At 40.9% G+C, this 12,328-nt stretch overlaps 1 protein-coding gene across 1 annotated transcript in view; it reads left to right on the top strand.

The window, feature by feature from the left end:
- EXOC4 (exocyst complex component 4) overlaps positions 1-12,328 on the top strand; it is a gene marked incomplete in the record, with an annotated part of 4,032,161 nt that overhangs the window by 3,461,278 nt on the left and 558,555 nt on the right. Inside the window, 1 exon segment of the mRNA XM_044087318.1 lies at positions 8,702-8,880. Coding sequence (XP_043943253.1) covers positions 8,702-8,880 — 179 coding nt within the window.

The raw sequence follows: 12,328 nt of genomic DNA on the forward strand, positions 1-12,328 counted from the left end.
CAGGTGTTATAAAAATAGGTGTTAGGGGGGATGCAGAGTCACTATATGCTCATGAATAATCTCTTGGTGTCAGACTTTCATCACTGGATTCTGGAGTGATGAACATGTTCTTCTCCGATGGCAGATAAATTCCTGCTCATCTTTCTAGGGTCTTTCCGATTCCACATGTAATCACAAAATTTAGAAATGAAATGCCAAAACTTATCCTTACCCACCCATTAGTGGCAGAAAATGGTTTAATTTCAGATTTGTGGTACTTACCATTAAAGAAAGCTTTCTTAGTACAATACTAGGAAGTCCCTGTCAGTTATCGTAACAGCTGGCTCCATCTCAGGCCATGTCTCTTGGTTTAGATCCCTTCAGCCTGCCACACCTTCTAGCTAGGGTGTCACAATGATTGAAGGCATTAGGAACCCACCCACCTACTGCATGGACTTTGGCAATTGAAAGAGGTTCTCCATATGAGTGGAGAATTATCCTTTGCCATCCATGTCATTCAGTATACAGGTGCTTCTGACTCATTTCAAATGTCTGTATAATTTGGTTCCCATCATTCTATGGTTAGGGTGCATGTTCTGTCTGTTTCTGTATATTATGCCTTTGTGCAGAGCCGGATTGTGTCCCAGTATTGGCTAGTCAGGCTTTTTTTCCCCTAAGTATTTATCCTTACCGCTTGTGAAGAACCTCATTCTCCGTTGGACTTTAATTTCATAGTCAACAAGATTACCTGTCCACCATCTGGACCCATGGGTATCTCAGCTTTCTTAGTGACCATTATCTGTGTAAACAGGATCTCTGGCTTTTATATTGTCTAAGGGGAGCCATATTTGATTTTTGATAAGGACTGTGTATTTTTAAGACTTATTCACATTTTCTTCTAAAAGTCATATCAGAATTTTTCTTAAACAAGTCCATTTATCAACTTGATGTTCTTCGTGTTTCACTGTTGCAGTCATTACACTTGAGTTATCCTGCTGGTAGGCTGCCCTCAGTCTGCCTGAATTCCAAAGTCTAGGTCCAACGTCGGTTGCTGTTGCCTCTTCCCTAACATCAGTGCGCCAGAGGTATAAAAGATGCAGCCAACGCCATTTTCTTTAGTCTTTCTTGCCATGCGGTGCCCGAAGCATAAGCAGTTCGCAAGTGCTGGTCGGCTGACTCCTGAGATTTTCGTGTTTGAGTTTCAGATCCGAAGTCTTCATTAAAAGCTAAGTACCCCGTTAGGGAAACTTTTTTTCTTGCTCCAGTCTTACCCATGACTCCTTACCTCCAGCTCCTGTTAAGCCAAATAGGTACTACAGGGTCCCTGACTCTCATAAATTCCTTTTCAAAAACCTGGCAGCTGACCCAGAAACTCTCTCTCAGGGTCCCAAAGGGGTCAAGGCTTCCACTGCAAAAAACCCTACCCCCTCTGACAGGGATTCTAGGGCATTGGACAGATGGGGAAAAAAGATTTACACTTCTGCTACCTTGGCTATAAGGGCTTTAAATTGTCAGTTCCATATGCTCAAATATCAGCAGTATATTATGTCACTGCTTAAACAGAAAATGTTGATAAATTCTGAATGTGCAGAAAACAAAGAAATGCAGGATTTATTGCATGCAGCTGAACAAGTTGGAAAGCATACTTTGCAATGTGGTTTTGATTCTTTGGAGGCCTCCTGCAGGGCTGCTGTTATGGGTTCTGTCATTAGGAGGCATGCTTGATTAAAGGAACAAAATCTGCCTGATCATGTCAAAGCAAAATTATTAGATGCTCCATTACAGCATGATACCTTGTTTGGTGTTAAAGCAGAAGAGGTGTTAAAGAAAATGGAGGACAAAGATAAATCTATGCAAACGGTTAAAGATTTCTTACAGGTACAGCCTTCAAGATTTAGCAGACACTGGCCTACAAAGAATTGGTCCTTTCCAGTGTCAGACAGACCACAAAGGGGCAGATACAGACGCCCAAGAGGCAGATCCCAGCCCCAAGGTTCCTACAGGTCTAAACAATGGGGTGCTTCTACCTCCAAAAGTGGAGAAGACAAATCACAACCATACAGGAAACAGTACCAATGACTTCCCCCTGCCTGCACCAAGCACTTAACTTCTGGCAGCACCTTTAGGGGGAAAACTAGCAGTTTTTTCACAAAATTGGCACATAATAACCCAGGACAAATGGGTACCAGACATAGTGTCACAAGGCTACAAGTTTCGCTTCCATACTCTGCCGAGGACAAACGGTTGGCCAGACCTGCCAAAACATCAATGGGCAGAGGCACAAAAGCAAGTCTCATCCCTCATGGACATGAGGGCCATTCATCAAGTACCAGAGCAAGAGCAGGGACGAGGATTTTATTCAAGACTATTCTTGGTACCAAGAAAGGACAAGATCTAGAGACCAATACTGGACCTATCTATCCTAAACACATTTCTGGATATACTAAAATTCAAAATGTTGACTCTACAGCAACTTCTGCCCATGCTGGGCAAGAAGGCTTGGCTTGTGACCTTAGACCTAAAAGAGGCATAGCTGCATGTCCCAATCAGACAAACATGCAGAAGATACCTCAGATTCAAAGCTGGTTCAATGCACTACCAATTCTCTGCACTGCCCTTTGGCTTATCTACTGCGCCCAGGGTCTTCACAAAGTACCTGGCACCAGTAATTGCATTCTGCAGACAGAGGAATACAAATATATCCTTACTTGGATGACTGCCTCATTCAAGCAGAGAACAAGGAAATTCTACTACAGCATCTGGCGTTTGTAAAGAGATTTCTAACAGGCCTAGGGTACACAGTCAACGAAAAGAAATCAAAACTAGTACCCTCTCAAGAGATAATATTCCTGGGTGCAAGCTTAAATGCAACTGCCCAGATGGCTTATCTCACGCCAGACAAACAAAGGCAACTGACTACCTATTTCAACCTGTTGGCAACAAAGGCCCAGTTATCTGCAAGAAAAATTCTGCAGGCTTTGGGCTTCATGGCATCCTGCATTCTACTAATTCCATATGCGAGACTGCATATGAGGAAATTTCAATGATACCTAAAAAGTGTTTGGACTCAACATTGCCACAGCCTGGAAACAATAATTACTCTCATTCCCTGTCTGCAACAGGAGTTTCGATGGTGGTCGAAGGCTTGTCACCAGAACAAGGGACAGCCATTCACCTTACCCCCAGCTAGGCAGACATTAACAACGGATGCATCAGATTATGCCTGGGGGGGCCCACATGGCAGGAAGATGTATTCAAGGCACATGGTCCACAAACCAAATGCATCTACATATCAATCAAAAAGAGATGCTAGCTGGTCAGAATGCCCTGACAGCCTTCAAGGACCTACTTCATCCGGGACAACTACTGATAAAGACAGAAAACACCATGGTCTTGTGGTATATAAACAAGCAGGGAGGCACTCATTCTTACCCCCTTTGCAGACTAGCCATGACTTTGTGGGACACAGCATTGACTTCCCAAGTACATCTGCAGGCACAATTCCTGCCAGGAAAGATAAATACTCTGGCAGGCGAACTAAGCAGAAACCTCATGGATCCCCATGAGTGGAAATTGGATCCACAAGTCTTCAACATGATGATAAGGAAATGGGGATGCCCGGATATAGATCTATTTGCCTCTCCTCACAACTACCAAATAAAAAGATTCTGCACAAGGACTTATCACAGACAAGCATGTAAAGTGGACGCATTATCTTTCAGCTGGAAAAGCTTAGCAGTATATGCCTTTCCTCCTCTGCCTCTCCTCCCCCAAAGTACTCCTAAAGGTCAGACAAGAGAAGCCAAAGATGATACTGATTGCCCCAGACTGGCACCGCCAGTACTGGTATCCAATCCTAAGGAACTTGTCTCAATGCCCGGCTTGGACCTTGCCTCAAATACCTCATCTACTATCCCAACAAAACAATCAGATCCTGCACAGCCAACTAAAGACCTTAAATCTGGCAGCATGGCGGATAATGTAGTCATACAAATCGTGCCTCTCACTAAAGCTGTGATGGATGTCATTTTGGAGGTTGGAAGGCCTAGTACCAGAAAATCTTACACTGCAAAATGGAAGAGATTCTGTGCTTGGAACCAGGCACAAGGAACTGACACAGCTGTACCAAATATTCCTCAGATTTTGCAATACTTAACGGAGATGCTGGACAAAGGCCTATCCTTTTCATCAATTAAAATTCATGCCTCTGCCATTTCGGCTCATTATAATACAGAGCCACCAATCTTTTCTCATCCTTTATTAAGGCAGTACCTCAGAGGAGCCAAAAACTTAAGGCCTCCAAGGAGAACACCAATACCAGCATGGGACCTCAATTATGTCTTGGAAAAACTCACCCTGCCTCCTTTTGAGCCAGCCGCTACAGCTGATATAAAATTTTTATCTTGGAAAACAGCTCTGCTCGTAGCAATAACCTCTGCAAGACGAGTCTCAGAGCTACAGGCACTCATGGCTGTGGAACCCTTTATCATTTTTTTATCCAGACAGGGTTTCTCTGAGGACAAACCCGACATTTATACCTAAGGTAGTGTCCAGTGTGGCCCTTAACCAAACTATTCATCTGCCTACTTTTTATCCAAACCCACAGAATAAGGGGGAGAAAATTCTGCATTCTTTGGACATAGACAGACAGCTACACTTCTACTTGAACAGAGCCAAAGCTTTCAGGAAGACAGAGCAACTACTAGTGGCATAGGCTGCAGGATCACAAGGAAAGGCTATCTCAAAGCAGACAATTTCAAAGTGCATTTATTTTTGCTATTCACAACATGGCAAGCCAGTGCCTAAGGGCATTAGGCCACATTCAACCAGAGCAGCAGCCTTCATCAGGGGAGTACCAACCAAAGACATTTTAGAGGCTGCTACCTGGAGTTCGGTGCACACCTTTACAAAGCACTATCATTTACCACTCTACTCTAAATCCAGGGCGGGCTTTGCCACTGCAGTTCTGCAGGGCCTCATAGCCGCTCCTAATGCTACTTAGCTCCAGCCTCCCAACCATAGCTTTGGGATTCAACCCAAGTGTAATGACTGCAACAGTGAAACACGAAGAACATAGTACAGTTATGTACACTTACCATAAATGTAGATGTTCGAGTGTATTCACTGTTGCAATCCAGGTTACCCACCCACCATCCCCCATATATTTGCTGGAACTTATCAGCACTTTTCTAAATCTATACAACCTATGTGGTGTATTTGCTTGTAGATGATGGTATAATATATTTTGGTGCATGCATTTTTTATTGGCATATTTTTAGCCTACCCATATGGGGGCAACTGACATCTGGGGCAAGAAAAACTGAAGAAAATGGTGTTGGCTGCATCTTTTATATATCCCTGGCGCACTGACGTCAGGGAAGAGGTGACAGCAACCGACGCCGGACCTAGACTTTGGAATTCAGGCTGACTGAGGGTAGCCTGCCAGCAGGATAACCCAAGTGTAATGATTGCAACAGTGAGTACACTTGAACATCTACATTTATGGTAAGTGTACACAACTGTACTTTCTCTATCTTGGGACAGAAAGTAGAGCAGAAAGAGACCTTCACGCTCTACATGTTCAGCATTAGCTCGTCTGCTTAGGTTAACAGCTTCAAGTATATGGGCCAGGTGGTTGAAGAGAAGTAAACTCTACATGAGGAAGTCAAAGCTGGTATCAGATGGGTTGCAGACAACTGACACAGGGTGTCAAGGTTAATGTTTGACAGATGAATGCCAAAGAAGCTGAAAAGTAAGGTACACAAAACAATGGTGCAACCAGTAGTACACTATGGCACAGAAACTTGGCAGTGAAGGCAGAGAAGTTGAGGAAGCTAGAGGTGATGGAGATGAAGTGTCTGAAATGAGTGGTAAGATGCATACTGTGGGACAGATGAAGAAATGAGGGCATAAAAGCAGAAGCCAAAGGAGCTCCAGTTGTAGAGAAGTTGAAAGAGAAGAGGTTATGGGGGTTTGAGCATGTTCAGGAAAGTAGGAAATGATCTTGTGGGATGATTTGGGTGAGACAGGAATAAAGCAAGATGAAACAAGAGCATCCAGCAAAGAGATTGATTGTGTGAGAGAAGACCTGTGACAGTCGGGCATGACTGCTGAAGAAGGTGGGATTGTGACATTGAAATAAAATAGATGGCAACAGTTGATGAGACACCCTAACCCCATGTACAAAATGGGAAAAAGAAGGTTGATGGTGATGAACTATGTCCTGGGATATTCTACAGGCTCTCTGTTGTTGTACGTTAATACTCCCCCTTCTGTGTAGAATATTCATTCTTATTCCAGACCTACTGTCTCATATTTGTACACCTACTATCTGCTGTGTCTACAATGCAATATTATATTGTCTTATGTTGGTGCCTTCTGGCTCACTAATGGTTGAAAAAGTTTTTGGATGAGCCCACCCACCCAGTTAAAAATGTATTTATGTAAATAAATAAATACATTATGTTCTATAATGCAATCCTCATGTGATCTGATAAGCCTCAGCAGGATGAAAGGACTAAAAGTTCTTGCAACCTAGCAAGCAGGCATTTACTCGTAGTCCCCTTAATTTACAGTTAAGCTGTCTTTGGAATTGAGATGTGTGTAATATTTGTTAACAAGACTGTCTGACATAATGTTTTCCCCTCAGTTCGTTGCATTTGTTTAGGTAAGCAGACAGTCAAGGAATTCAGATGTGACACTTTAGAGTGTAAACTGTTCATTTCAGTAGCCTTACTGTGTGGTTCATTTATGTGGAGTTTAAAAACAGACTGTGGAATGATGGTTCTGTCTTTGCTTAAATAAGTTAAATTTGTCCTTGCAAGAAGCATCTGCACTTTTGGATATTTTGCAGGATTTAGCAAATCTCTTGTAAAACAAATGACACCTGTATTATCTTAAAAAAAAGTAGATGGGCCTTCTTAAAGCAGTAATCCCTGAGAGGACAACACCTGGCCTTCTGGCTTCTCATCCACTCACCACCTCCACTTCCTTTTCCCTGCTCACCATTGAAAGTGCAGACTAATAGTGCAAGCCCTTTCACTTTGAAAATGAAAGTAGGATCTGTTCAAAAACTGTGAGTTGTGAAACTGATTTATTGGACTGGGGGGAATGCTTAGATACTGCAGACAGTCTTGGAATTAGTATGTAATAGTATGTAGTCCTCCTTTTCACACTTTAATTTTTACTCTTCCAAGGATCAGAATTACTGCCCTTGGACTTTCAACAGGCACTTCGTTTTTCCCATCTCATAGCACTAGTATTAATTCTGTTTGTTTTTTCCTATCCTTGGACTACATAGTGCAGGATAGGGCAGCAAACAAGAGTGACTAGTGACCGGTTTGTCTGTTTTATGGTTATTCAGGCTGCCACACTGGGTCAGAAGTTTATTATAAAATAATTGCTTTCCTTTTTTCCTGTGTATGCAAAGGGAAAACTCCTTTCCTTGAAAGGCGTGTGAAATGTAGTGGATGTCTTCACTTAGCAGTGTATGCATCCCATGTAACACCTGCTATCCTTGACTTTAGACATATTAATTGTTAAGGTAGCATAGAAAAATTAATTTAAATGTGTGATCTGTCATGGCTATGCATGTGAACTGAGAATTGCTGCCTAAAGGAAGTGCATGCTCAACTTCCTGCTGAGGAGATGTACCACTTGCAGCAAGGAGTTTGTTCTGCTCTTAATGCTCCTATTTTACTAAGCCTAGGCAGCCTCCCTACCTCCAGGGCAGGCGGGCCGGCTACAGGTGCTTACTCACATCCTGCCCCCCCCATCTGCCCCTCCAGCACCTGTGTCATTAGTGAAACCAAGTTGTCTGAAGTGCATTGTCCCTCTGCACCACTGGGCTATACTCAGCAGGTCATAGACTATACAGAAGTCTTTGGATTTTTCAAGTATAAGTTTAGAACCTAAGGGGCTTTCTTGCCTGCATTATATAGACACTTTTGCACACACACATGCATACATGTGTGTGTGTGTGTGTGTGTGTGTGTGTATGGCAATTTATGTTGTACAGTATTCCCTGTAGGCAGCATACCTGTGACCCATCTAGTGCTAATGTTTTTTTTCCTAACTTGTTTAAAACTGCTCTCATGTACTTCTTGTGCTACAGATTTTCATGTTTTCTGGGAGTTACTGTCCTCTTACCTCTCCAGTGATAAAAGCTTTTTTTACCCTAAGTGTATGATAATCCTAGTTCTATCCACAAATATCTTAAGGAGTTTCAAATCCTTAATTTCTTAAACTCTAGGGGACATTTGGCTTAAGTCATGAGATACCAGTTAGAAAATTATCTCTTCATTTGCAGTGTTAGATTTATTATTGTTATGCTAAAGAAGCAAATTTAGTCAAGCTTGAATTAAGAATTGCTTCTCATGTGTATGCTGTTTCAGTATGTGTTAATCACTCTCCCATTTTTTTTTTTAAAGAAATTGACATTTTCCAGAGTTAATAATAATGCAGTTCAGAATTCTGCCAAGAAGGTTTAACAGTGGGAGATGCAGTATAGAGCTGCTTACACGTAGGATAAAATGCCTTTTTGATAACTGCAGTCACATTGTTGAAATATGTAAAGCTTTGAGACTCAGTTCTATCTTGTTTTTTCCCTTTTTATCAATGTCTGCTTATTGCTGAAAAAATATCATTCTTTTTGTAGACTGTTTCCTTGTTTTTAATTATGTTATTACAGTGTTCCAACAACTGCATGTTAATTTGCTTTCAGAACTGCTTTTGCTAAAGAATCAGAGGTCTTGATTGGTAACCTTGGAGACAAGCTGATCCCGCAAAATGAAATCCTGCATGATGTAAGTGATATGAAGGCCTTGGCAAACTTGCATGAGAGTTTGGAATGGCTTTCTGGGCGACTGAAAGGCTTCTTTTCCAGTTTGCCAACAACACAAAGTAAGTACTGCTATCAGCCATTTATGTTGTTTACTTAAAATGCTGGTAAGGTATGAAAGTGTTATATTGTAGCTTTGTCACTATTTTATTTCTCATTTAAACACACGTGCACACAAAAACATACACAGACTTATTAAGTTGTTCCATATGCCTCATTACAGAGAAAGCTGAAGTCCTGCATTGTGTTACGTGTATTAAGCAGAACCGCAACCTGAAGCATATCTTAAATTTAAATTGATGCATACAGGAGGAAAGATGGACTTACTTCCCACTTCCTCTAACCATTTTTACTTGCATGGTGTCTCTGAATAAATCAACTAATCCCTCTGTATTCCTATGTCGTGCTTAAAATCTGCATATGCTTTTAATGAATCTTATCTGGTTACAAAATCAAATAAAATAAATACAGTTTACACTGGTAATGAGATGAGAGAGAGTTAATATTCGTTTCTGTCTGCACTGGAAAATAACATGAAGACAGCTACATGCATGTCTGTTTTAGTCAAGATTTATTTAATCAGAATATTTGAGCTAGAGAAACCCACATAGTTGTATCAGTGCATCAATGCATTTCCAGGTTTTCAAGGTGAAAGGAGCTAAAGTATATAGCTAGATAACAGAGAGGGGAAGAAAAGGCTGTTTGAGGAAGTCTCAGTGTGAATCTGTTTGCTGAGCTTTAGATTCCTGTTTTGTCATGCTGTCTGTGGTCATGGCAAGGAGAATCCCAGTGTTTATTGTTTCTGCCAGTTTTTAAACACTTTTATTTGTGACGTAGGCAAACTTGCATTTATATAAAAGTAATCAAACCATATTAACAAGTTCACATTATACATCATATATATTGTCCAATACCATGTAATCAAAGCAATGTTACATAAATTGTTCAATGCATGCCTTCTCTTAAACCTTATTCCTCCTCCAAAGCATTTCTCTGCATGTATTGTTTCCACATTTTCCATTTTCTATGTAATTTGCTCCTACTCTTTTCTAAAGATTCTACTTCCTGTTCTTTTATCTCTGTTACAATATTCACTATTACAAGTATAGTCTGTTTATAGGTTCATAGGTTGATACTAGGCTATTTGCCCTAGGGCATTTATAAGCCTAGCCAGAGTATGTTTGGCTTTCGCCACCCTTTTAGATTAGTTGACTGTGCCTTTGTATAGTAGGTCACAGAAGGTAGCCCTTTTAAGGTTTGTTTACTGTACCTCTGTCAAGCAGCGACACAGAAGAGATCCCAGGGGTAAACTTATGATCTCCCATCCATTCGTCAAGATTTCTCTTGAAGAGGGTCAGTGAGGGGCTCTGCCTGACATGGATTGGGATTTTGTTCCAGACTGAGGGGAGCCTCTGGGATATGAATGTGTCCCTCCAGCATGTCCTATTTATTTCTGTGCTGAGGTTCAGGTCCCTGGAGCATGTAACTCTAAGGGATTTAGATTTCCTGAGGTGAAGTATGTCCATTAATTCTGGGTTGGACATGGCTTTATACGTCAGGCACAGATCGCCTCTGAATAGGCGGTACGCAACTGAGTAGAGCTGGAGTTTGTTTAGCTGAACTGCATAGGGCATCTGTTTGAGCCCCTTGATCCTCTTGGTGAGATACTTTTGGGGTCTTTCCAGTTGCTAAAGGTGTCGGGTAAGGCACATCCCAAACGGGGCATTGTACTCAATTATGGGCCTGATAAGTGATGAGTAGAGGGGCACAATAACCTCTCTTGATCTAGATGTGAACCCTTTCATGATAAGGTGGGCTATATTTGATTTCCATTTTCTAGTAATTACTTTTTTGGTAGCCACCAGAATTAAACATAACAAGGCTTTACCCTGTATAGGCAATTCAGATCCTATATCCCAGCTCAAAAAAATAATTTATTTTGTTACACTCATTTGCTCGCCCAGTATTCCTGACAGAGTACTCTATACGGAATTAAGTCTGTTAACGCATTACACTCCAAAAATATGCAGTATGTCCCCAGGTAACTCTTTCTTTCCCATTACACCTCCAACGTTTGTCATCTACCTGAGGAAAAATTATTTGGAGTCTGCTTGGAGTGTAAAATATCTATGCAAACACATCCAGGCATATCTAATCTCTATTCCCAATTTTTGACTGACCTCTTCTGGTTGATTACCATTGGTCTCATGCAATATTTTATATGGGCTACTAATTATCCCTTTTTTTTACAGCAGCTTCCATTCTGGAGTTAATTAAAAACTCATCCAATGCAGGTATTTCATTTAGGAGTTCCCTATCCCCTTTTCTTTGTGTGTACTCTGATATCGATCCCTGATAGGGAAGGCAATCATTAACCTGCAATCCAAATGTCTTCTTTGCCTATTCCTGTTCTATTATCTTTCCCCCTCTAATTATTTCTTCCCAATACTTTGGTTCCATTGCCAGCTTCCTCCAGTAAATATCATCCCCACTTTGCCTATTGTTTGTACCCCTAATTGCAGTCATCCCTATTGGCAGAATCTTCATTCTCCATTCCTGTGTTGGCTTAGTTCTTTGTATACATTCTGATACTTTATGAATATATTATTATGTATGACTCTTGTTGTTCTCCATAAGGATCTGCTTCCAAAATTCCATTTTTTTCCTTTTTTTTTAATTATCCCCCCCCCTCCGCTTAATCATCTTCTCTCTCCACTTTGAATTGCAACCTTCTGCTTGTGTAATGTATAAGAGCCTTAACTCTGTAGTATCCCTTCAAATCAGGTAATCCTAAACCTCCTTGTTCTGTTGGGAGGATCAACTTATCCCACTTGACTCTTGCCCTCTGCCCCTCCCAAATAAAATCCTTCAACTCTTTATTAATTACTTTCCACAACTTTTCTAGTAGATAGAAATGCCTCCTTTGATTGATAAAAATGTCCCTCCCTCTGTTCGATAAAAATATGCCTTAATTAACCCTATTAGTGTATTGGAAATGCAAATGTTTCCATTGCCCTAGTCATAAAATCTGAGTTTACTCTGTTGAATACTTTGCATTAAGACCCATCAACAACAGTGGTATTTTCCTAAATTCTGCTTCCCTCTCGATTATCATTGTTCTATTAATATTGCCACATGTTTGCCTCCCCTCCACAAAACCACACTGATTCGTATTTATCAATTTTGGCATCAACTTTGCCATTCTTTCAGCCATTATAGACATAAACATTTTATAATCATGATGTAAAATTGAATATATGAAGCTGCATTTCATGGGTCTTTACTGTCTTTAGGTATTACAGCCAATACAGCGTTTTCCAAGATGCTGGTGCCTCCCTCCTTTTAAAATATTGTTAAACAAAATCTTCCAGATCTTTATCACTTTTTCCATCCTAGCTTCCACACTAACTCTGGAATGTCATCTATTCTTGGAGACTTTCTGTAGATTGATTATGCATCACCATTTTTTCTCATCTCCTCATCTCTTAATTCTTAATTGTTTAGCCTCAT

This window comes from Protopterus annectens, chromosome 11.part0 (genome assembly GCF_019279795.1).
Source record: "Protopterus annectens isolate FY-2018-M chromosome 11.part0, PAN1.0, whole genome shotgun sequence".
NCBI classification, from domain to species: domain Eukaryota; kingdom Metazoa; phylum Chordata; order Ceratodontiformes; family Protopteridae; genus Protopterus; species Protopterus annectens.